The sequence below is a fragment of the Halichoeres trimaculatus genome, unplaced genomic scaffold (genome assembly GCF_033239565.1).
Source record: "Halichoeres trimaculatus isolate MK-OKI-2021-1 unplaced genomic scaffold, fHalTri1.1 fHalTri1_scaffold_5, whole genome shotgun sequence".
NCBI classification, from domain to species: domain Eukaryota; kingdom Metazoa; phylum Chordata; class Actinopteri; order Labriformes; family Labridae; genus Halichoeres; species Halichoeres trimaculatus.
In genome coordinates, this window is record NW_027437183.1 from 37,104,679 (window position 1) to 37,131,307 (window position 26,629).

General features: G+C 42.9%; 1 protein-coding gene across 3 annotated transcripts; it reads left to right on the plus strand.

Annotated features, from left to right (window-relative positions):
- The first annotated feature begins 3,686 nt into the window (after window positions 1-3,686).
- LOC141789840 (uncharacterized) lies at window positions 3,687-25,468 on the plus strand. 3 transcript variants are annotated; one of them, XM_074669319.1, is made up of 4 exons: window positions 3,863-3,960; window positions 11,205-11,319; window positions 18,978-19,577; window positions 23,831-25,468. In XM_074669319.1, the coding sequence occupies exons 3-4, from the start codon at window positions 18,992-18,994 to the stop codon at window positions 25,165-25,167; spliced, it is 1,923 nt and encodes a 640-aa protein (XP_074525420.1). In that variant the 5' UTR covers window positions 3,863-3,960; window positions 11,205-11,319; window positions 18,978-18,991; the 3' UTR covers window positions 25,168-25,468. The 3 variants fall into 3 exon arrangements, with proteins under 3 accessions (XP_074525419.1, XP_074525421.1, XP_074525420.1); XM_074669318.1 differs by lacking the exon at window positions 11,205-11,319 and having other exon boundaries at window positions 3,687-3,960; window positions 23,831-25,464; XM_074669320.1 differs by lacking the exon at window positions 11,205-11,319 and having other exon boundaries at window positions 3,687-3,960; window positions 18,978-19,747; window positions 23,831-23,963.
- Window positions 25,469-26,629: the final 1,161 nt, after the last annotated feature.

Here is a 26,629-nt window from a genome sequence, read left to right on the forward strand (position 1 = left end):
GTCACTCAGTGTCTCTGTTCCTCAGTGTCTCTGTTCCTCAGTGTCTCTGTTACACAGTGTGTTTGTTTCACAGTGTCTCTGTTCCTCAGTGTCTCTGTTTCACAGTGTCTCTGTTCCTCAGTGTCTCTGTTACAAAATGTCTCTGTTACTCAGTGTCTCTGTTCCTCAGTGTCTCTGTTCCTCAGTGTCTCTGTTACTCAGTGTGTTTGTTACACAGTGTCTCTGTTCCTCAGTGTCTCTGTTCCTCAGTGTCTCTGTTACTCAGTGTGTTTGTTACACAGTGTCTCTGTTACTCAGTGTCTCTGTTACTCAGTGTGTTTGTTACACAGTGTCTCTGTTACTCAGTGTCTCTGTTACTCAGTGTGTTTGTTACACAGTGTCTCTGTTCCCCAGTGTCTCTGTCACTCAGTGTCTCTGTTACACGGTGTTTCTGTTCCTCAGTGTCTCTGTTACTCAGTGTCTCTGTTCCTCAGTGTCTCTGTTCCTCAGTGTCTCTGTTACTCAGTGTCTCTGTTCCTCAGTGTCTCTGTTACTCAGTGTCTCTGTTACTCAGTGTCTCTGTTACCCAGTGTGTTTGTTACACAGTGTCTCTGTTCCTCAGTGTCTCTGTTCCTCAGTGTCTCTGTTACTCAGTGTCTCTGTTCCTCAATGTCTCTGTTACTCAGTGTCTCTGTTACTCAGTGTCTCTGTTACTCAGTGTCTCTGTTACCCAGTGTGTTTGTTACACAGTGTCTCTGTTCCTCAGTGTCTCTGTTACTCAGTGTGTTTGTTTCACAGTGTCTCTGTTACTCAGTGTCTCTGTTACACAGTGTCTCTGTTCCTCAGTGTCTCTGTTACCCAGTGTGTTTGTTACACAGTGTCTCTGTTCCTCAGTGTCTCTGTTACTCAGTGTCTCTGTTCCTCAGTGTCTCTGTTACTCAGTGTGTTTGTTTCACAGTGTCTCTGTTACACAGTGTCTCTGTTCCTCAGTGTCTCTGTCCCTCAGTGTGTTTGTTTCACAGTGTCTCTGTTCCTCAGTGTCTCTGTCCCTCAGTGTTTCTGTTCCTCAGTGTCTCTGTTTCTCGGTGTGTCTGCTCCTTGGTCTGTCTCTGTTCCCAGTGTTTTTTCTTTCTGTTTCTCTGTGTGTCCCTCTCTCATTCCAGGAGTTATTTGTACAAGAATTTTGCTCGCCTTTCTTTTTGAGAGGCAAATTTTTCAATGACTTTGCTGTTGAAATTAGGAATGTCTTTTGTCATTTTCTTCTCAATGGAGAGCATAGCCAGAGCATTTAGCTGATCTTGTAGCATAGTGTTTGTAAGAAACGTTTTTATCCTCTTTAAGGTAGAGAAGCACCTCTCAGACTCTGATGTTGTCATTGGTGTAGTGATAATGATATTAAGAAGACTTACAGTTTCAGTAAATGTTTCTCCAAGGTTGTTTTCCATCAAAACCTGATAGAGAGCCAGAGCACCTTTGCAACTCCGGAACTCCTCATTCTCGTAGATCAAGGACAGTTCTGTTTTAAGTCTGGCCTTGTCCAATGAGGGATAGGCTTCCACCGTGGTTTCCAGTGCTGAATCTGGGAACTTTCTGCTGTGTTGTTGGAACAAGTCTCCTTCCAAGAGAGTGGCACTGATGAGGTGCTTGGTGAAAGAAAACCTCTGCTTGGCATGGCTCATGATGGTGTCGCATACCTATGCAAAAACATACAAATTTAAAGAAAAATTAGGTCTTCACATGTCTCACTACAATCATTGTTCTGGATAGCTAGCCTATATTGGGTGATAAACCAAAATTGTTAACTTTAATCATTCATATATATCACATGGCAATAAACAACTGAATCTGGACTACTATATCGAGTGGTGAGCACAAGTGTTTCAGTGTTCTTTTTTAAAGACAAAAAGGTATGGTTACCTTGACATGTTTCGACGTACTCTGTCGTCTTCTTCAGAAGCTGTCATCCTGAAAGCTGTGGCGTGTCTTTTTATCAGCTGTTTCTGGTAGTAGCCGGCGGGACAGATTGATCACGTGATCTGTCCCGCCAGCTACGTCCCCCGTTGCCTGACGGCCTCTTGTCTGAGGAATCCCTTTCATCGTGTCCCCGCATTGCTAATTCAAAAGCACCACAAAATTTGACACAATCGATGATTTTGGATAAAATATTACGGTTTTTATCTACCTCTTCATTGTGTCTTCTTACAGCAATGCGGTGCCCGTCATCAAGCTGCGTTGCAATGCTAATCTTTCCAAAAACAGCTAGCTTTACGCAGTTTTCCATGTGAATTTTGGATCTCTCATGCTTCTTGATCCGTTCGGAGAGGTGCTTTAAGTCCGTCAGTCCAGTCCTTGTCCAAGTTGAATCACATCGGTCGCTTTTGAAGAGGATACAGGGGAAACAGAAAAGTGCATTGCCTGCGCCACAACCTGTCAGCCACGTCTTACGGTTGAACCAGCTTCGGCAAAAACTCCGTTTGTACGTCTTGTCTTTTTCTTTGGATTGCTGGGAAATTTGGATTTCAGGCGTGTCGGGTCCTAGCGCCTTAACGAGCAGTTTTTCCTCCGTCGTCCGTCTCTCAAAAGGGTACATTAATAAGGATCTCACCGAATTTGGTCGAAGCTGAGCTTGAACTACCACAGTCGTCATCGCCATCATCTCTCTTCCTCGTCGCCGTATGTTTTTCCCTCTGTACAGAGTCTGGGAGTCGCACTACGAAAAAAAACGTTCGCTGGCTCCTCACATAGCTCTATCATTCATAAACTGTCACGTATTTTACGTAGCCGTAGGGGCTCTTTTTCTAGCGCCCTTCAGGCATAGAATTTAGCGACGTTGATTGGCCGATTATTCATCATTTTCCCCTAGTAACCATAACCGGATTGGCTATTTAGCTGCAAGTCACGGGCACTTTGCCGAGCGCCCCATGAGAGAATGATACACTGTCTGTCAGTGTAAATTCACTGTTTAATGACTGTCAGCTGGTGGAAATGTTGTTTAAATGACGCGGTTGCATGTCGGCACACACATACACACCATTAAGTAAAACTGACATTGATTTAAAAAAACGCAAAAAATTATTTAAAAAAAATATTCCCTTTTCCACAACTGGTGGGGCGGAGCCCCAGCGCCCCCTATGGACCAGCCGCTGCTGCTCTGACTGTTTTTGTTTGATCAGAGTTATTACAGAGCACATGTGCAGACACACACAGCTGTTAGAGATGACTGACTGATGATCCAGAGGTGATCAGCTGATGCCGTCATCACTGAAACACGTCGCTTCACGTGACGCTCCGGAGGAAAGGACTTCTCATTGCTCTAAAAACGAATCTTCTCGATTCCTCTCGCCTCTCTTCTTTCCCTCGTGTTTCTCCCTTGCACATCTGGTGGGAGGGACTAGGACGCAAGTGGAGGAAGGAAAGATGGAACTTTGGAGCTTTCAGACCCTTTGGTCCACACCAAAGAAAAGAAGGGTCGAGATGAGCAACACACGGCTTCCGAACGACTCCATCCTTTCAGTTCAGTCAATACGCATCATTGAGATAAAAGGGGGGGGGGGGGGGGGTACGCTTACGGCCTAGAGAGAGACAGACACAAGACGGAAGAGAGGAGAGCGCAGCGGAAGAAATGAACGGATGTTTTCAGTAAGTGATTCGGTTTAGTTCATTCACCCAGATGAATCATTCGTTTTGAACGAAGCGTTCACGAACGTAGTATCACTCACCGTCAGCCATTTCTAAAACTCTCCAGAGAAACCACAGAGAAAGACATCACAGTTTAGTTTTCTTTCTCTTCTTTTATTCTTTGATGTGAGGAGATGTCCAGATTTCAGGATCTTGAAGATTTATTCGAGCGGCGGCTGCTCGCTGCGGTCATCAGAGACCTGGGAGAAGGAAGAACAGTATCTGGATACGAAGAGGAGCTGCAGCGCCAAAGAGAACTACTGGATGTGATTTTAATCCCTGAGATAAAGCTGCACAGAGCAGGTTAGTCTCTGAAAATGTGTCTGATAATGTTTCGGGGAATCGAGCCAGTAGCTAAGGTTGATAGACGTAAACTCTGACCTAATACGATTTGATTCATGCAGAAACCACATCCGTTTCTCTGCGTCGGCCACGAACTTAAGATACATACCTTTGGTAAAAAAGTTGAGGACATTATCAGGGGCTCGGGTCTGCAACAAGCCCGTCTCCGCACAGCAAAGCTATGAGGAGGGGGCCACGACCCCCAATCGTTCTTCCGTTTTTTTTTTTTTTTTTTTTTTTTTTTTTTTTTTTTTTTATCCTTCATCAAAACTATTTCTGAGATTACTTTTGTAGTGACGGTGGACACCGGAGCCCTATAGTGGAGCAGATAACTGAAAATAGTTCTCCTTGTGATACAATACCAAATTTGGCACAAAAGTGCTTCAGAACCTACTCAGAAAAGTACGTTGTCCACTTAAAAACAAAAAGGCGGCCATTTTCCAAGATGGCCGTCATCTGAAGTGGTTTTGAACAGTGTTTGAGCTATATTTTGATTAAATTATCCTATTTGTATGGCCTTTACATTACAATTAATGTTTTTGAGTACGAGGCATTCAAATATGCATTGAAAAAAAATTGAATATTATGATAATACAATGGAAATATAACAAAGAAAAACTCTCTTCTGATGTGATTCCTTTGTACATGATCATTCAATGTACAGACGAGGCAGCGCACTAAACTGTGCGTATTGCATTTCAACACTGTAGGATGTAGTATGGCTGACTAGGGGCTGATCACGCCTCGCCAATATATAAGGTAATAGTAACTTAGATTCTGTGTTTTAGAAATAATGGGAAAACCCTAATTGACTTGTGTGTTATTTTTGTTAAAATGACTTGCTGTTGAGGTACAGCTTGGATCCGATTTTATTTTAGTCCTCACATTTAGGCACCAAACTGTGTACACTTCAGGCTGAAGTGATAGCATTTGCAATGTCCTCTGCATTCAGTCTTGCAGCTGCATTTTGTTGACTGCTCACAAGTCTAAGCAATGGGTGTAAGTTTTGTCCAGAAAACTTGCCAGACCTTACTATCTTTTTTGCCAGCCCCAGCTGGCAGGACTTGCATCTTGCATACTGTAGCCTCCTGGCCCCATATTCAGGCAGCTTGGAAGGTAGACGTTTCACATGCTGAACGAGGGGTTGCACCTGTTGGTGGATCGGCATCATTAGAACTTTGCTTCTCAGCAAACAAGTCCAGTCTTGCCTCATCAGCCTTGCCTGTAGGTCTGTGCTTGTTAAAGGGGACATATCATGCTTGTTTCTTCTTTTCACTATGCCAGACTAGGATGCCTGTAAAGCATTTCTGCCCTCAGTACAAGTCATTTAGTTCCTTCATTGCCCCACAATAGCGTTCTCAATATCCTCATTTTAGGCCATTCTGAAGATCTTGTTGAAACGCTCTGTTTAGAGAATGACCTCCAGTAACCTCGCAACGTCACAGTCCTTTGTGCTCTGATTGGTCAGTTCTATCAGAGGGACGGAGGGGGTAGAGCCAGGGGGCGGTTTTTGCAGCATGGCAGTTTTTATAAAATCCCTATATTGGATGGGGCAGACCGAGCAAGTTTGCTGTTTGCCAAAACTTCAGCGTAAGGCATTGATAGCGCTAATAAAATGGCAGAGTGTAGGATACGTCCTTTTGTATTGGACCCCGAGTCAGACCCGGACGGTTCTGCAGCTCAGGAGGACGAAAATCCACCTGGACACAGATCATCTCAGGACGCTTCAGTGTTGTGAGTCAAAGCGATACTGTGACATGTAGAGTTTATACGTGGAAATATAGGCAGACTTCACCAATAAACTATTTCTATAACAGGGCTCCATCCTGCTCCTTCACTTTTCTCTGTCTGTTTTATCCATCATGCTGAAAGTGTCGTCTAAAGATCACCTCTACCGTCAGTTCCTCACTATGTTATTACCGCAGCATTATTGTGGTCCAGGTTCACAGTGCATGTCAGAACAAGCATGCAAATATCACAGTCTCACAAGTATTACAACGTCTGCTAAAACTACAGTGTTTTAACTGCTAATTCACCATGTAAAGCCGAGCTGCTCAGCAGAGCAGAGTCCCTGCATCCAGCACTCAGTCAGTCCACTCTTGGTGGGTGTATCCCTCGGTGGCGGTTGTGTGACTAACTGACATCACAGAGGAGGAGCTGCCTTATCAGATTACTCCAATAAAAAGAAAGGATCCTTGTGTCGTCACGAAGGTCAAAATCTCGTGGCCAAATGGCAATGACCTATTTTCAGAGGCATCAAATCTCGTTCTAGGATATCAGAAAAAATACAATATCTCATTTTTTGAAAATTCAGGGGGTGAAAGGTCTTGTTTTCAAATTTATTATATTATATGTAAGTATTAAATCAGGGATCCGCATGATATGTCCCCTTTAAACATGGTGATGACAAACTTCTCAGGGATGTTGAGGTCTGCATCTTCTATGATAGGTGGGTATTGGCTGAGCTTTTTGAAGACAGGGCTCATTTCAGGGCAAACCTCACATGCTTTCCAAACAGCTTTCTTGCCTTTACCACGGAAAGCTGACACAACGTCACAGTCAGTGAAGGTGTTAAAGAACAGCATGTCACTGGATTGCTCTGGGTCAAGATTCACCACCATATCATGAATCGGCAACCACAGAATGGACTGACCCTGGCCAAATTCTACTCAAATTATGTCTAAGCCTGCATCCTGAAGAGTCACTAAAACACTGGATGCAGCAACAAGAATATTTGTGTCATGTGCCTTAATCCAGAGTATTAGTGAAAATTCTGGAGTCAGTTTCTTCATTGTTGCAAGGACTTAGGACAAAGCTGATGAGTTTGTTTGAAAGAGTCTGCTCTCCTTTGGTCACACCTATGACATTATCAGATCACAGGGTCACTATTGTTGTCAGCTAGAAACCTGAAGAGCTTGGTCTTGTTGCTCTCACAGGAAGCTTTTCCAGTTGGGCAGCAGTTTGGTTTTGTCTGTTGCCAGGGTGTCTGCGCATCCTTGAAAGGTCTTAAATTCAGGGCTTGAAGACCTCCGGCATAGTGCCGGAAATCCGGCGTAGACAAACCTGCCAGATTGTGAAATCCTGCAGGTCGGTCTGGCTGCCCTCCGTTGATTTCACTCGATCGAGTTCCGACTGAACCAATCAGGAAAGAGAGGCGGGAGCTGCAGAGAGCAGCTCCCGCCTCTCTTTGACAAACAAGCAGCAGCGGCCCAAATCCGCTACGTCATACTGTGGCTTGATGCGTATTGGTCTATGATGAGTGTGACTGGCAGAACGATCGTCCAATATGGCACTGTCCGTCTAATTTGTCAGATAAATGTGCTTCGTGAAGAGAGTAATTAATGACGGAGGCGGAGAGCAGAAGCGGAGTAGCAACCCCTTATAACGAAGCAGTGATATTGAGAGATGTTTTTGGACAACAAAGAAGCTTGGCTTCAGAGGGCAAGTTTACCACGTAATCGGGATACCCGCTCGAAAACTGCGCCGCCAGCGAGTCTGTAATCACGCAATCGGGCGCGCATGGATGTATTTTTCATCCATGCGAATTTCAGTAAAACCGTCACTCCTACTAGCGACTTCGGCGGGTTGAATTATTTAATTGTAGTTTTCTGAAACGGCATCTGAAATACTAAACCCATTGCAGTATGAGACTACGACACCACAACTCCCACGAGCACTGCCTGCACACAGTGTTTGCTCATTGGTCCCTTCGCAAAGTCTTCTACTGAGAGGCGCCCCAGACGCGCTGGTCTCCAGCCTTCGTCTCGGACACTGTGACAGCTCCCGGTGTTTAACGCCTGATAACGTGTTTTAAAACTTCCTCGCGTCTTATTTGCTCTCTATGGTAAACGGATTCCGGGATTTAAGTCACAATCTAGCGCCAAATATTCCGTAACTTGTTAAAAGTGAGGACATTTATCAGACGGAGCTCATTTAAGGTCACAGTGCACCGTTCTCACCAGTAACACTCACCTTGAGCAGGGGAGGAGGAGAAGACAGGAGCACACGTAGAGAAGAGAAACTGATCATAGATATGAGAAGCCGTAGGAACAGTATTTAAACCTCCTAATAAACAAACATTTTAAAAGTTATATGTAAAAAGTTCACTCTGGAAATAGTGTAAACAAACCAAATCATTCTAAATTAATGAAACTTATGGTCCAGTGTGACTTATGTAGGCCTACGTTATTTTCGTCTTCATGACGCATTTTTTTGACTGATACGACCTCAAAAAATGTATGATAGTACTACGAAGTGACTTGTAGTCCAGAAAGTATGGTACTAGTTTATTAGTGAAAAATTACTGTTGTAAATAAATATTAAAGTAGACAGTGTTTCTAGAAAGCTTTTTCAGTTTAGTTTTTATTTTTTCAATTAATCTTCAACCTTCACAACTTTCATTGAATGCAATATTATGCTCCTCCTTTAATTACTTTGTTTCAATAGTCTGCATATTTTCATATTTAAGGAGCACAACCATTTCAGAGCTGAATACCTGATTTAGGTAGTCTTTATTTGAGTGTACACAGCGGTCATTTATATTTAAAAAGGTTTTAAATCTATTTCAGGTAAACTTTAGCATTTCATCATCCGCCTTGATCATATCAAACATATTTATCCAACAACAAAATTGTGGACCCTACCAGAAGCAATGGCCACAGGTACTTATGCTGTATCGCTGACTGACCGTTTGTGTGAACAAAAAATTAGTGTTACTGTGTTTAATGTTGTTTTTCTTATTATTATTATTATTATTATTATTATTATTATTATTATTATTATTAATAAAAACAATATTAAACGCAGTAACCCCCCCCCCCGCTTTCAGGCACAGGATTTTTTCCTGCTTCAAGCCCTGTAAATTCATGTATCTAAAATTAAGGCCTTAAATGTCTTAATTTCATTAAAAATGTTGCTCTGTGTTTAGGGCTTTTATTGTGGTGGCAAGCAATCAGCGTGCACTGCCTGTCATGTCTGGACTTTTACTTTATGCTGTGGTGTGCAATTTATTTACCTGACCTACGAAAGAAGTACCAGGGAATAACAATCTTTAAGATTATGGATTGTTGCAGGCAGAGGAGACAGTCATCAGGTGATACCACACATTATCCACACAGAGCACCGTGTGGCATGAAACAGATTCAAAGTGGACCATTTGACAACATCATTCACACATGGTATATTAGCTTAACAAGCTAGTTTACTTTTTTACTGTTAGTGACTGAGGAAGTCAGAGTTGTGAAACACAGTACTGCATAATTTATGTCCAGATATTGAAAAAAAGCCTTTTTGTACTTAATAAATATCTACATTTTCATCCACTGAATTTATAGAAAACCTTCAGTTTGTTGCCAGTTTATTTCTTAGATTCAGATTTATAATGTATGATAGGATGAACAGTATTTGTCAAACTATCTTTCCCTGGGAATTCACAAGGTATCCATCTACAGCTCAGTAAAAAGGATTAGCTTTAGCTGTATCAATCACAATAAAATGAGGAACACATACGTATTTTAAATGTATATAAAGTTATTATTCCCGAAAAGGTAAATTTGTGCAAAGTAGCTATTTTTCATTTGTCCCTCCAGAGTAAAGTCTGATGTGTTCATACTCTAACTACAGTAACTTGTTGAAGAGTCTGTCTGGGTTGTTCCTGCTTCAGGCTGCATGAGGTCAAGAGCAGAGGAGGCTTCTTTTTCCACTGTCCTTATTAGTATAAAATCCAGGTCCTCATTTATCATAATTTAATCTCAAAATGCTCCAAAATTCTTAATTTTGACATTAGAATAGCTAGATTTTTTCATTACTGTATTTACCTTTTATTTATACTAACTTATAGAGTTGTATGTAGAACAGCTGTTGCTTCTATTACTCTGTATAGCAATAAAATTTACTTGTTGCTCCATGACAGCCCCCCCCCCCCCCCCCCCCCCCCCCCCCCCCCCCCCCCGTTTACCTGAGTGTCCAAGACATGCGGCCGCAAGTCCAATGACACAACTACAAAGTCGATCATTGAACTGCAGTCTAGGGTGTCCTGGTGCCAAGTGCACATATGGAAACCCTTATGCTTGAACATGGTGTTTGTTATGAACAATCTGTGACAAGCACACAAGTCCAGCAACAAAACACCACTCGGGTTCAGATCGGGGGGCGTTCCTCCCAATCACCCCTCTTCAGGTCTCACTGTCATTGCTGACGTGAGCATTGAAGTCCCCAGTAGGACGAGGGAATCCCCAGATGGAGCACTCTCCAGCAGTCCCTCCAAGGACTAGTGTAAGCACAGAAATTAATTACAGTGATTATAAATAAAACTATGTGATACAGCAAGCATGCTTTTGGCCCTGAGAAAATAATGATGCAGCATGCATCTTTGACGGTCCTTACTAACTTTAAATGGTAGGTGAATAAACTCTTTGTGAAACAGCAGCATGCAGTTGACCCAGGGAGTTTTTTGATGACAGCATGCATCCTAACTGGTTAGAATTGAACCTTAGTTGTATGTGAATAAACGGGTTACATGAGTTAAGAGAATTGAAAATAAGATTCTATAATAAGGCCTAAGCTGGCATAATGTAGACCCTTACAGAGATGCATGTACACCCTGTGACTGTGTTTAACTGCTGACCAAACCCAGCCAACCACTTCTGATGAAGGTTTGAATTATACAAGCAAGCGGGAATGTAGCTTTCGTAAGATGAAGATGACCAGCGTTCCACAATTTCCAAGTAGATGCAGGATCCAGTTCAGCAGCAGTGGTAGCTTCTCCAATGCAGAAAGAGTGTGGGGTCATGAGTCATGATGGTTACCATGGTGACTGGAGACACCGGAGACGGGCTGGGTGTAGGATCGAGAGAGAGGCCAGCGGAGCAATTTTCAGAGTTTGAAAACGAGTGTCAACCTTGGTGAGGGGAGTTTAGCTGATAACCAGAGGTGACATGATGGAGCTTGTTCCTGGAGAGCAATGTTGGACTGTAGCCTAGCTCTAGCTAAGCTAGCATCTTTTTTCCTGAACTTTTCTTCGAACCCGAAGGAGGAGTAGTGGAAGGAGTAGAGACCTGATCTTTTCGAGGATGTTAGACAGGAAGAAGTGAAAGAGCTCCTCATGACTGGCTCAGGGAGAAGCAGCCATATTCCAGCGATACGTAGCTTCTGGAATCTTAGGTACGGGCCATCCTTTAACGAATGGCTGTTTTACTTGCCGGCAGAAAGCTACAGGGAATACTACAGCTTCCTTCAGGCCTTTCTTCCTCGACCGAAGAATGACTCATGCACTCATCTCCGAAGTTGAGCTCCAGATGAGACATCACGGCTGAAGAGATGGTAAGGAAGCAGCACAGCCAACACAAAAATAATGTTTTCATACCTTAGTACACGAGACAGCAGCAGCTGGGTAGCAAAGAGGTAGCAGAGATAAGAGTGGAGACATGAGTTAAATACACTGTGATTGGTTGAGAGGGGCTGGAGCTTGAACATCAGCCTGTCAGCTGCTCATAGCTGGGCGTATGACTTCCGTGTCTTCCATGAACTTACGCCAACTTCATTTCTAACAATTCCCAACTTGACATGGTCATGTGCGACTGCATGGTACAAGAAACTGGTCTTTTCTGGTAGAGTCAGAAAGATATTCACAGATTCGACCTTTCCCAATCAATAACTCATCTGTGGAACATTGCTTTTGCAAAATCCACACCTCTCTGCAATCACAGCAAGGTAGTCTGCCAGTTAAAAATCTATTTTTCTTAAAACAAATCATCCTCTGCGCTGGGAAACTTTCATTGTCCTCTCTGCAGAGTGGCTCTTGTTAAATTGTAGCACAGATAAAATACGATACAAAAATATCAAAAACCTTCACCCAGGAGAGGTGTAGTGTCATCACAATCATTTAACACACTTGATCACATGTTTTTCACACTACATTTCTTAGATCTTCTGAAAGTGTATAGTTATAGACAAGGGGTTCCCAAACTCTTTTTTGGCTCAAGACCCCAAACTCAATCTTTCTTTGTACTTGACCGTTCATGATCCTCCAGTCACTACTGTTGGTCTTCTTGGACAAACTTCAACAGTTGTGATCAGAGAATCAACACATTTAATGAAATAATAGAAAAAAAGTATAATGATATCAACCCTTGTGCCCAGAGCGTTGTAAAGTAAAAGAAAAATTGGCTCTTGCAGCAGGCGGAACATGCCTTTTTTAATCAAACTGAAAAACTCAGAACTGTTTTAATGATAAGTTTAAAGTAGGGCTGCACGATTATCGCAATTGCAATGTCAGCACATGCAATTACGCAATCGCAAAGGAGGATATCGCAATTGCAATGTCAGCACATGCAATTACGTAATCGCAAAGGAGGTTATCGCAATCGCATTCGCAATGTCAGCACATGCAATCCAGATTTTTCTCCATGATATTCAAGCAAATCTGTAGACTCATCATGACACAACTTTTTTTATTAAATCGCAAGCACAATATTGTCCACCTAATCGCAAATCGCACCTTTTCCCCAAATCGTGCAGCACTAGTTTAAGGACAAGTTTTTTGCCACCTTTTTGTGTTCTGATTTGCCTGAGTTTTAACCTGGCCTGCATAGATTCAAAGTGGATGCTCGATCTGGAGTGATCAAGGTCATCAAGCAAGGGAGGGGTAAGATAAGATAAGATAAGATAAGTCATACTTTATTAATCCCCGGAGGGAAATTCAAGTTGTTTGGGCACTCTTCCAAGCAGAGAATTGTACACTCTGATGGCTGCAGGGAGGAATGATCTTCGGAACCTCTCGGTCCTGCAGCGCACAGAGGTAAGGCGTCCCCTGCTGCTGATCCTCTGGACTATGATGTTGTGAAGTGGGTGATCAGAGTGACGGATGATGGCCTCCACTTTCTTCTGTGTATACCTTTCCACCACAGCCTCCAGTGAGTCCAAACTGGATCCAACCACAGAGCTAGCTCTCTTCACCAGTTTTTCCAGTCGCCTCTTGTCCTTCTGCTTTAAACTATTTCCCCAGCAGACTGCACCGTAAAACAAAGCACTGGCTACCACGGACTGATAAAACATCTGCAGCAGCTTTCCACAGACATCAATTGATCTGAGCTTCCTTAAGAAAAAGAGACGGCTCTGCCCCTTCTTAAAGAGTGCATCTGTATTAAGGGACCAGTCCAACTTGTTGTCCAGATGTACACCAAGATATTTGTAGGTTGGCACCACCTCCACGTCCACCCCATGGATGTTAACTGGCTGATGGCAGAGCCCAGACCTTCAGAAATCCACAATCATTTCCTTTGTTTTTGAGGTGTTCAGTAGGAGACAATTTCTATGACTCCAGTCACAGAAAGCTTTTATCAGATCCCTGTATTCAGATTCCTGTCCATTTTGGATACACGCCACAATAGCAGTGTCATCGGAGTATTTTTGGATGTGGCAGGACTCAGAGTTGTATTTGAAGTCTGCAGTATAAAGTGTGAATAGGAATGGAGCCAGAACAGTTCCTTGTGGAGCCCCCGTGCTGCTCATGACCGTCCCAGAGACGCAGTTTCCCAACCTGACAAACTGTGGCCTCTCTGTGAGATAGTCTGTGATCCAGGAGACAAAGGATGGGTTCACTCCTATGTCTTTGAGCTTATCTCTCAATATCATGGGCTGGATGGTGTTAAATGCACTTGAAAAATCAAAGAACATAATTCTTACATAGGTGCCAGGTTCTTCTAGATAGCACAGGGCACGGTGGAGCATGTATGTAACTGCATCATCCACTCCAATATGATTTCTATATGCAAACTGCAGAGGTTCTAGTGTGTCTTTGACCTCAAGTCTCAACAGACGTAAAAGCAGCCTCTCAAAGGTTTTCATAACATGTGAGGTGAGGGCAACTGGTCTGTAGTCGTTGAGTTCAGCTGGGCATTTGAGTTTTGGTACCGGCACAATACAAGATGTTTTCCACAGAGCCGGGACCTGACCCAACTGTAGACTCAGGTTGAAGATCCTCTGAAGGGGTTCACACAATTGGGCAGCACAGTCCTTAAGCAGTCTTGGACACACACCATCTGGACCAGCAGCCTTCCCTGAGCACAGTCTTCCTAACTCTAACCTCACTCCTAAAGCTGTGACAGACGGTGACGGTTGAAGAGGCACAGGTGTAAGAGGGGATGTAGCAGGAGTGGTGGAGAGACACAGATGTGTAGAAGGAGCAGCAGTAGAAGAGGAAGTGGTCGCTGTGTCAAACTTGTTGAAGAACTGGTTGAATTCATTAGCACGTTCAACATCACCCACAATTGGCTGCCTTGTCTTTGTGTTATATCCAGAGATGTTGTTGATTCCTCTCCACACCTCCCACATGTTATTATTTTGTAGTTGTCTCTCAATTTTCTTTTTATATTTCACCTTAGCCTCCCTTAATCTCCTCTTCAGCACTTTTTGCACCAGTTTGAGCCGTTCTTTGTCGCCATCTCTAAAGGCTTCCTTTTTCTGATTGAGGATATCCTTGATGTCACTTGTGATCCAGGGTTTGTTACTGGGGAAACGGAGTACAGTCTTTGATGGTATGATATTGTCTTTACAGAAGTTGATGTATTCAGTAAAACAGTCAACCTGTTTATCAATATCTATACTATTTTCATCTGTTTCTAACAATACATTCCAGTCTGTGCACTCAAAGCAGTCTCTCAGAGCCTCACTGGCCTCAGGTGTCCATTTTCTAACTGTTACAGTAGTTGCGTGCTGCCTCAATACGCAGGGTCTGTAACAAGACTGAAGTAAAACCAGATTGTGATCCGACCTGCCCAGTGGTGGTAATGCAGTGGCACTGTATGCATCTTTGACGTTGGCATATAGAAGATCAAGTGTTCTGTTCACTCTGGTTGGGCAATTAACAAACTGTTTAAATCCAGTGAGATGAGAGGAGAGGCTAACATGGTTAAAGTCTCCAGATATTACTATGAGAGCCTCAGGATGTTGAGTCTGTAGCCTGGCAACAGTTTCTTGGATAACATCACATGGAACTTCAGCAGTTGCTTTGGGTGGAATGTACACGAGGATTGTTATTATATGACTGAATTCTCTGGGAAGGTAATATGGCCTCATCCCAACTGCCAACAGTTCAATGTCCGGAGAACACATCTTCACCTTGACTGTAGTATGATCAGGATTACACCATCTCTGATTGATGTATAAAACCAGTCCTCCACCTTTTGACTTGCCACTAGCTTTGGTGTCTCTGTCCAGACGTATCAGCGTGAAGCCAGGGATATCCACACAGGAATCAGAGATGTTTTGATTCAACCAGGTCTCAGTAAAGCACATGAGGCTGCACTCACGGTATACATTTTGTGTCTTCACCAGTATCTCTAGTTCATCCTTTTTGTTGGGCAGAGAGTTGACATTCCCCATGATGACTGAAGGAAGAAAGGGCTTGTATCTCCATCTCCTGGCCTTTAACTTTGCACCAGCACGACATCCTCGGAAAGGCTTCTTTATCTCAGCAGGAATAGGGTGATGTCCTCCAGATTTGCTCCATCGTAATGCAAGAAGCTCCTCTCTTGAATAAACTCTCCTTCCAGCAGACATATCCATGAGTTGTTGTCAAAAAAGTCCAGTATTGAGCAAAAATTAGCAAAAGAAACAATTAAAGATAAAAATATAGCTAAAAAAGCAGAGTAATAACAGAGAGCTGCCAAACTTTGCTGCTACCGCTAGAAGCGCATCATTCGAAAGCGAAGCGGGTAGAGGAGACCAGTATCAGGTTTCGTGTCTTTGCCTCAGATGACCGACTTCTGGCGTCTGTTTTGATTTTATGGAGGCTGAAGCCTCGTTCTGCTGCTACACCACAGACTGGAATGACCACTGATGCTTCAGTCATGGTTTTAATGTCTGGGAAGAGTGGGGTAATGAATAGTCGGCGCAACCCATAAGTCGCGTTTCCACCAAGCAGACCAGTTCGGTTCGTCTCGGTACGGCGTGCATTTTGCTGCGTTTCCACTGACTTATCCCAGGACGGATCCCTAAAAACCGAAACGAGTCGGCCTACTTTTTTGGAACCCTTCCGTATGGGTGCCAGACTGAACCGATCCACTCTCGGAAGGTGGAGCAACACACTGCAGACCGTTGATTGGTCAAAAGAATCGTCACTTACCCCATAAGCGGCTGCATTTCTCCTGGAGGCAAACAGACTTCTCTGAAACAAAGCTTGATTGCACTTTGTAACAGAGAGTTTCATGAAAATCACAGAGAGGACGAAATGCTGCATGTCTTCCATCTATGCTCTTTGTTTACTGTGTCGCGTTTTTCTTCTTTGTTGGATTTAATAGCGGGGTAAACTGCTACGACGTCATGCTATTGTTTAACAGCTGCGGCTTCTGGCATCCGGCTTACACCCCTACCACTAGAGGGCACAGTTTGCTAAGGAAACACAAACGGGATCAGGCTTAACTGTACCAAACCGTCCCAAACCGTACTGAACCGACCCGGACTGCTTGGTGGAAATGCGGCCTTGAAAAGACGGGTTTCCTACTATAACACGCTTCAGTGTAAGGAAATCCTGGAGCATGTGATAACAGATGCACCCCAACGCATCAACTCCATAAATCTTAAGCGCACCTCAGCCTCAACCTGTGGCAACAACATGACAATACAACACCTAATTAATTATTCACACTTGCCACCAACTGGACAGGGGGTCAACTGCAGGTGCTGTATGTGAGTAATGAACGGTTGTGTTACAATAAAAGGGATCACTCTCAGGGTTTTCTAACCTGCCAAACTGAAAGGTAACCTTCAGATTTTTCCATCATTCTTGAATAATTCTGTTAAAGTCGGAGAATAATCAGTTTAACACGTCTCCTTCTCCCCAGTCATTCCAGTTGATCTGTGGTCAAACTTTAAAAAATTATGCACGATATATTGGTATCAATATCGGGTTTCGACCTATGTTGATCATTTTTAATATATCGATAGGTATGTTTTCAGTATCTCTTCAGTATTTACTCATTAGCTGCCAGCATTTTCAGAGCATCTTGAACAATCTTTCAAGACCCAAATTATATTGTTTTCTCTGACTATGTAAACACCAAAACTACCTTAGAAGAGTGAACCCTCTTCTTTTATTTCTCTCTTCCTGTTTTTGATCCAAAATTTGACAAAAAGTACTTTTTTGACCACGTTCATCCCAGGCACTTCATCCTTTGATCCTCTCCATGGTCGCCTTCTCAAATTCTCACAAATGTGCCACCCTTTTTCTCTGAACTACTCTGACACATCATTTATTGCATATACATTTATGGCCGCAGGGCATTTAAAGGCGAGGAGAGGCGCTCATTTGATTGGTGAAAACAGCGCTGGGCTGTGTTAAACCCAATCACGGCTTTTCTCCTCCCTCTCTGCCATTTGCGCAGAGGGAGGCGTGGATGCGCTCTTCTGCGCTCCTCTGCACTCCTCTGCGCTCCTCTGCGCTCCTCTGCACCTTGACTGCACCTCTCTTGGCACTGCAGGAAACTTGCAAAGTGTGCTGGTCACACCCTGTCTGTGCGGCGAAGGCTGGTGCAGGGCAGGTGCGCCTGCGCTTGCGCCTGGTCTACAAAATTAGAGCCCTTGGTCATAAAGGAAATGTGACTTCACACATGCTGGTCTCCCACAAAGCGAGGCTGACAGCCCATGATTGTCCATAACTGAAGGGCACCTCTCAGATGTTTGGGTGTTTGAGATTTTCCCTGAAGCCTAAACTTCACATGCCAGCCCACAGTTTGGGGGGAGACCTCCTCAGCTGTTTTGAATGAAATGACACATCATTTCAGATTGTTTTTTTTTTTGTTTTTTTTTTTACCAATATCGAATCTGGTAAATATACATTATCGGCCATAACAGCAATATTGATGTCGGTATCAGCCAAAATTTACATATCGGTGAATCCCCAGTTGTAGTGATTTGAAGATATTAATTGGCTGCCTTGTGACAGCTGCCGTTCTTGTGCATTTTTTTCAGGGATTGTAAAACGTTTCAGGAGGGTGAGTCAAGAAGAGATTAAACTCAAAAGAATTAACTATCATTTATTATTGTTGTCATCAGGTGATTTTTTTTTCACACGATTTAAACCTTAAAGCTTAAACAATGGTGCTTCTAAATTATGGATTTTTATGATCAAAAGAGCTTCTTAGCCTCCTTGCATCAAAACCAATTTATTTCTTGGTTACTTTTCTTATCAATAAAACATGTGCCAACGAAAAAAGTTCTGCCCAGCTTGGGCAGAGTCAAGGCATAACTAGCCAGCCTGCTCTTGTTTGTGGACAATATATCTAGCGAAGTGGCCTATTGGGGCAGGCTATTGTTTAAGCTCCTTATATATATATATATATATATATATATATATATATATATATATATATATATATATATATATATATATATAATGTATCAGGCCACAGCCGTCTGTATTGTGGCAGCTGCATTTGGAGGAGAAAAAGCACAGAAATCTTAAGTGCTTCATTAGACAACCTTACAGGCTTCAGAAAACAGACAGAACATAAATTTAGGAAAATTTGTTCTTTGATTACTGAATTCTAATTAAGGCTTTTTTCTTTTAATGAAAGTAGTTGAAGTATGTCAGGCATTTAGTTAAAAGAGTCTGTGATTACATTTTCTGAGAGAACTGGTCATCATCATTTGTGCGTACACATGGTCTGAGGAGGTTCTATATTTGTTCACAGAGTAAGAACAAATTCAAGGAAGAAAATATTGATGAATCACAGATTTGTTAGCCAATATTTGTACCCATGATAAAAGCACAAAGTTGTGTGTACGCAATGTTTGTGAATGAGGTCCAGTGTGTCAACAAGCAGGAGGCTCCTGTAATCATTGGTCCAGTAAATGAGATTGTCATTACAGTTTAGCAGCAGAGCTGAAAATAAAGATCCTGATTTTTTTTTTCCAGATGTTCTTTTCCATCAGGAAGATGATCTAATATCTCATTAATATTTGTTCACTGTGTCCTGCAGATGTTCAGCTACTGATGGTGAAGAAAGAGGAGCTTCCCCCTGAGCAGCAGAAGAGGAGCCCCTATCCAGACCAGGAGGATAATGAGTCCCCACTCATTAAAGAGGAACAGGAGGATAATGAGTCCCCACTCATTAAAGAGGAACAGGAGGATGATGAGTCCTCACTCATTAAAGAGGAACAGGAGGACAATGAGTCCCCACTCATTAAAGAGGAACAGGAGGAAGTGTGGATCGGTCAGGGCAGAGAGCAGCTTCAAGGACTGGAGGAGGCTGATACCAAGGTCCTGTTTCCTTCAGTCCATATGAAGAGTGAAAATGATGAAGAGGAACCTGAGTCTTCACTGCTTCGTCAGAGACTCACTGACCACATGGAAACAGCAGCTGGTGGAGAGGACTGTGGAAGACCAGAACCAGCAAGTAGCTCAGATCCAGAAAAGGATTTAGAGAATGAGGTTCAAACTGAAGCCTCATCAGATACTGGATCAGGGTCTGAAACTGAAGCAGAAGACTGGAAGGAGACCAGAGACAGTCTTAAAAAATCTATATCTGCCACAAACAAAAGAGGGAAGACTGTGAAGACGCAAAACTGTCCTAAGCCTGGTAAAATCAACCATGTGGTTTCTCTGCCAAAAAAGGGACCATTCAGCTGCTCAGAGTGTGATAAAAGATTTACTCGCAGAGTAGATTTAGGTAGACATATGTTTGTCCACACCAAAGAAAAACCTTTTAGCTGCTCTGAATGTGGAAAAGGATTTAGCCGAAAAGAGAAGGTAAGGATACATATGTTGGTCCACACTAAAGAAAAACCCTTCAGTTGCTCTGAGTGTGGAATGAGATTTAGACACAAAGAAAATCTGACAAAACACATGTTTGTCCACACTCAAGAAAAACGTTTCAGCTGCTCAGAGTGTGGAAAAGGATTCACTCGTAGGGGAGATTTAGGCAGACATATGTTTGTCCACACCAAAGAAAAACCTTTGAGCTGCTCTGAGTGTGGAAAACGATTCTCTCTTCAAAGAGATTTAGTTAGACATATGATTGTCCACACTCAAGAAAAACCCTTCAGCTGCTCTAAGTGTGGTAAAAGATTTAAAAAACAAAAAGCTTTGACAAGACACATGTTTGTCCATACCAAAGGAAAACCTTTCAGCTGCTCTGATTGTGGGAAAGGATTTCGTCACAAAGGAAGTCTTGAGAGACATATGCTTGAACACAACAAACTGGCCTAGCCACTGCTCAGGAAAAGGATGTTACTACAATATAAGGCTGACAACACATGATTGTTCATAAATAAAGGGCACTTTTCAGTTACTTGGGGCGGTTCTGGTTTTCATCTAAGCTAAAGCTTCACGTCAATCCATGGCTTGGGGGACCTCCTTAGCTGTTTAGAATTAGGCTTCATCAGTGACTTACTGACCACATGGAAACAGCAGCTGGTGGAGAGGACTGTGGAAGACCAGAACCAGCAAGGAGCTCAGATCCAGAAAGAAATTTAGCGAATGAAGTTCAGGCTGAAGTCTCATCAGATACTGGATCAGGGTCTGAAACTGAAGCAGATGACTCGAAGGAGACTGTCTTAAAAAAATTAAAATCTGCCACAAACAAAAAAGCTGAAACTGTAAAGACACAAAATTGTCTTGAGCCTGGTAAAACCAATCATGTGGTTTCTCTGACAGAAAAGAGACCTTTCAGCTGCTCAGAGTGTGGAAAAGATTTGCTTGTTGGGGATAGAACTGGTGCTTAGTCTGGCTCTAGCTCCGAACCAGCCCTGGAACCAGCTTGGTGGAAAAGGTGTATGAGAAGACAAATGTTTGTCCACACCAAAGAAAAACCTTTCAGCTGCTCTGAGTGTAGAAAAAGATTTAGCCCAAAAGGAAGTCTGACTTCACATATGCTAGTCTACCACTCTAAAAAAAATTCCCTAGTTTTAAGTGTGGAAAAAGATTTAACCATAAGAAAACTCTGACAAGAGAGATACATGTCCACGCCGAGAAAATCCTGTCAGCTGCTTCTCGTGTGGAATACACTTAAACAGAAAAGGAAATCTGACAAGACATATTATTGCCCACACCAAAGAAAAACCTTTCAGCTGCTCATAATGTAGAAAAAGACTGAGCTGGTAAAAACATCTGACTAGGTATTTGCTTGTTCACATCAAAGGAAAACCTTTCTGCTCCTCTGTGTGAGAAAAAGATTTACCAACAAAGAAAATCTGACCTGACATATGTTTTTCCACAACAAAGAAATGCCTTTCAGCTGCTCTCAATGTGGGAAAAGATTTAACAGAAAAGGAAATTTGACATATGATTGTCCACACATTAAGAAAAACCCTTCTGTTGCTCTGAATGCAGGAAAAAAAAAGAAATCTGACCTCATATGTTAGTCCCTATGTGAGAAAAACCATTTAACTGCTCAGAATTTGGAAAAAAAAAACCATATAGGGCTCTAATTTCAGGGGGCGCAAGCCTGGCGCACCCTGCGCAGTGTTAATTTCGTGCTGCGCACCGCCGTGCACTGCCAATTTGACAATTTGGTAGACCGTTTGCGCAGAGATGGGTGTGACTGCGCGCCAGGTGGGAGGTGTCTGCAGATTCATGTTTGCGCAGTGACAATTTCGTGCCAAAAAAGTGCGCTGAAAGCTCGCCAGCTCCAACCTGGTCTAACCTCGGCGCGAAGCGGAGCGCACCCTCCACAGCTGCAATTTGGTGACAGGCGCACATGTGTGCACATGTCAACAAAGCCTCAGAGGCAGGTTTCCAGAGTGTCAGGCACATTTTAATGCAATAAACAATCAAAGCAATCACTACTTAATGTAACTGTCTGAACCAGCATATACATTTATGGCCGCAGGGCATTTAAAGGCGAGGAGAGGCGCTCATTTGATTGGTGAAAACAGCGCTGGGCTGTGTTAAACCCAATCACGGCTTTTCTCCTCCCTCTCTGCCATTTGCGCAGAGGGAGGCGTGGATGCGCTCTTCTGCGCTCCTCTGCACTCCTCTGCGCTCCTCTGCGCTCCTCTGCACCTTGACTGCACCTCTCTTGGCACTGCAGGAAACTTGCAAAGTGTGCTGGTCACACCCTGTCTGTGCGGCGAAGGCTGGTGCAGGGCAGGTGCGCCTGCGCTTGCGCCTGGTCTACAAAATTAGAGCCCTTGGTCATAAAGGAAATGTGACTTCACACATGCTGGTCTCCCACAAAGCGAGGCTGACAGCCCATGATTGTCCATAACTGAAGGGCACCTCTCAGATGTTTGGGTGTTTGAGATTTTCCCTGAAGCCTAAACTTCACATGCCAGCCCACAGTTTGGGGGGAGACCTCCTCAGCTGTTTTGAATGAAGCAAACTGTATTTGTGTTCAGAGTTAAAAAGTATGTGTTATTGAAAGTCATTAAAAGAATGTGAAAAGCATATCAAAATAAATTTGTGTCTATAAACATGATACATATGAACGTGTTTATTTTTAAAGCAGTTTGGTGTCTCCTTGCAGAGGTGGTTTGGATAGGTTAGAGGCCTGTCTTACATTAAACAAGAGCCTTCATTACACATTAAGGTGCAAAAACAACTGTTGAGAGAGAGACAGAGAAAAGAGGACAACAAAAAGGGAGCTGCACAGGTTTCAGGACGTTGGTTTTCATCAGAAATAAAAAAGTGATTTTCATTGAAGTTTGGCCTGTAGCTGTAGTAACTGTAGAGGGAGAGCAACAGAAAGTGAGGCAAAGAGCTATAGAAAAGTCAAAAAAAAAAAAAAATACAGGTCAAATAAGGATATAAATACATTGTCATAACCTGGCTCCATGACAAATATGAGAAGGAACAACTTAAACTGAGGATTACCAAGGTTTATTTTCATAATGTTCCCACAACCATAGGACAAACAAAGGGAATGCTAGTTAATGTTTAGGCTTCCTGTTGAAGATAGGAAAGGGGTGTCAGCATACGATTATTACAGAACATTATTAGGGGCTTGGGCCTGCAACAAGCCCCTCTCCCTACAGTAAAGCTCTAGGGAATGGGACACAGAGTGAAGCCAAAAGCCACTTTTGTTCTTCCGTTCATTTCTTTTTTCTTCATCTTCTGGACAACATTAATTCATTTCTCCTCCTAGAGCTTTGAGATAACCCCCACAAATTATGTATCAAAACGTGGGGTTCAATCAGGAATGGTGTAATATGACTTGCGTCATTATTCTGCAAATTTTTGGCTTAGTTTTTCATGAATAACAGCAAGAAAAAGTCCCATTGAAAATGAATAGAAAACTCCAACTCACTTCCCAAATTTCACTCAACTTTGAGATGCTAGAACTTCAGCATATTTCCTCTAAATTACTTGTTTAGAGGAGGGCTGCCCTGAGTGTGGAAAAAGATTTAATGTAAAAGGAAATACCTATACCCCAGTTGTTTCAGTTTCTCATGTTCTTTTTGATTCAGTTTTGTTTCCTGTAGAAACAGTATTTGGCCCTTTTGTTTGTTTTAACTTCGTCTTAATGGCATTATTCAGACTATTTACGTTAAGTGACACAACTTTCACACTGGCAGATGTCATTACTCATGTTTAATATCAAGAAATATAGTCCCTGAACAAACAGAACAGACTTGATCATATGACCAATAACACAAAGCAAAGAACAGAAGGTGCTGACTTCCAAAAAGAGGTGATTTTGTACCTCTCCAGATTACTGTTGGCGGGTCTCCCAAGCAGGAGGCTCCTGTAATCATTGGTCCAGTAAATGAGATTGTCATTACAGTTTAGCAGCAGAGCTGAAAATAAAGATCCTGATTTTTTTTTTCCAGATGTTCTTTTCCATCAGGAAGATGATCTAATATCTCATTAATATTTGTTCACTGTGTCCTGCAGATGTTCAGCTACTGATGGTGAAGAAAGAGGAGCTTCCCCCTGAGCAGCAGAAGAGGAGCCCCTATCCAGACCAGGAGGAGAATGAGTCCCCACTCATTAAAGAGGAACAGGAGGATAATGAGTCCCCACTCATTAAAGAGGAACAGGAGGATGATGAGTCCTCACTCATTAAAGAGGAACAGGAGGACAATGAGTCCCCACTCATTAAAGAGGAACAGGAGGAAGTGTGGATCGGTCAGGGCAGAGAGCAGCTTCAAGGACTGGAGGAGGCTGATACCAAGGTCCTGTTTCCTTCAGTCCATATGAAGAGTGAAAATGATGAAGAGGAACCTGAGTCTTCACTGCTTCATCAGAGACTCACTGACCACATGGAAACAGCAGCTGGTGGAGAGGACTGTGGAAGACCAGAACCAGCAAGGAGCTCAGATCCAGAAAAGGATTTAGAGAATGAGGTTCAAACTGAAGCCTCATCAGATACTGGATCAGGGTCTGAAACTGAAGCAGATGACTGGATGGAGACCAGAAACTTTCTTGAAATATTTAAGTCTGCCACATACAAAAGTGCAGAAACTGAAAAGTCACAAAACTGTCCTGAGCCTGGTAAAACCAATGATGTGGTTTCTCTTACAGAAAAGAGACCTTTCAGCTGCTCAGAGTGTGGAAAGAGATTCACTCATACGGGATTTTTAGGCAGACATATGATTGTGCACACCAAAGAAAAACCTTTCAGCTGCTCTGAGTGTGGAAAAAGATTTAGCCGTACAAAACATCTGACTACACATATGTTTGTTCACAACACAGAAAAACCTTTCAGCTGCCCTGAGTGTGGAAAAAGATTTAATGTAAAAGGAAATCTGACAAGACACATGTTTGTCCACAACAAAGGAATACCTTTCAGCTGCTCTCAATGTGGAAAAAGATTTAACAGAAAAGAGAATCTGGCAAGACACATTATTGTCCACACCAAAGAAAAACCTTTGGGCTGCTCTGAGTGTGGAAAAAGATTTAACCGTAAAGAAACTTTGACAAGACATATGCTTGTGCACACCAAAGAAAAACCTTTCAGCTGCTCTGAGTGTGGGAAAAGATTTAGCCAAAAAGGACTTATGACTTCACATACGCTTGTCCACCACACCAAAGAAAAACCATTCTGTTGCTCTGAGTGTGGAAAAAGATTCAACCGTAAAGAAACTCTGACAAGACATATGTTTGTCCATGCTCAAGAAAAAGCATTCAGTTGCTCTGAATGTGGGAAAAGATTTAGCCACAAAGAGAATCTGACGACACATATGCTTGTCCACCACAAAGCAAGGCTAACAACACAGGATTGTTCATAACTGAAGGGCACTTCTCAGCTCTTTGGGTGTGGTTCTTGATTTACTCTTAGGGACCATTTACACAACAACAGTTTTATGGTGAAACCAAAAGTGTAGTTGCGTCTTGGCAATGCATTTACACAGAAACCTTCAGCTGAAGCATTACATGTCAACACACCATTTCAGGGGAGACCGCCTCAGCTGTTTTGAATGGAGAGTTATACAGTATGTGTATTTAAAGACGTTGAAAGAATGGGAGAAGTATATCAAAATAAATTTGTGTCTGTAAACATGATACCTGTGAATATCAAAAAATGCCTGGTGGAAGTCTGCGCTCTCTGAATGCTTTGCTTGTTTTATTAAGTGGGCCTGTATGCATGTCCAGCCATTAAACAAATGGGACCATTAGTCCTAATATACCATTATGGTTTGGCTGCGGTGTGAGCCGCATGCACAACTGCAAATAATCACTCAGTTAACTAATTACACCATGAAAGAGACGCAGGTGCAGGTAACATCATAATTAAGGGAAACCTCCTAGAAAACCCCATGAAACAAACTTGAATTTGCATATCCACCACTCAAACAGCAATAAACCTGACCAATGGTAACGGTGTGACTGAGAAAAGGTCAAGAAAACATTTTTCAGCAGAAGAGACAGAGATTTTATTTTACACAAACAGCTTTTATCAGCGAGTCAATCTGGTAAACAAAGAAAGAGAAAGTTTGGCAATCTCAAACAGAGTAAATGTGTGAGGTGTTTCCAAGCGTACAGTAGAAAACCTCAAAAATAAAAGCAGTGGCATGAAAGCTGATTTGAGGAACAAGCGCTGCAGCAATGCCGCTGTACCTCAATAAATAGAATAGAATAGAAATACTTTATGTATCCCCGAGGGGAAATTCAGGAGTCACAGCAGCAATCAAAAAAACAGAAGTAAGAAAGTGTACAAAAAGTGCAAAAAGGTCCACAAGAAATTGGATGCTGACAGCTTGTCCACCACTCTCCAGCCCAGCCAGTCTCCACCTCCACAGGGTCCAGGACTGAGCCTCCCCAGCAGTCTGTTCAGTCTGTGTCTCCTGGATCCTGTCTGCTCACAGCAGGCGAAGCTCCTTCAATGTGGCGCTGGTGTCCAATGTCAGCTCCGTCAGCTACGTCCATGAACAGCACGATGCCACTCTGCCCTCCGGCAGCCCCTCTGCTGATGGGCTAGCACGGCTAGCTCGTCCATCCCACCGGAGATAGATCCCACGTTCCCAACAACGATGGATGGAAGGACAGGTCCACGTCATCACCTCCCAGCTCACACCCGAGAACCAGCATGTCGTCCTCACCTCCACCTCCTCACCTTGAGGGAAATCATCAAGCCCTACACTAGTTAGCATTGACATGCTACAGGCTGCTAACAGCTAATTTCACATGTGAACAATGCAGCCATGGTTACATGAAGGATTTCCAGACAAACACAGGAGAAAAGTGGTAAAA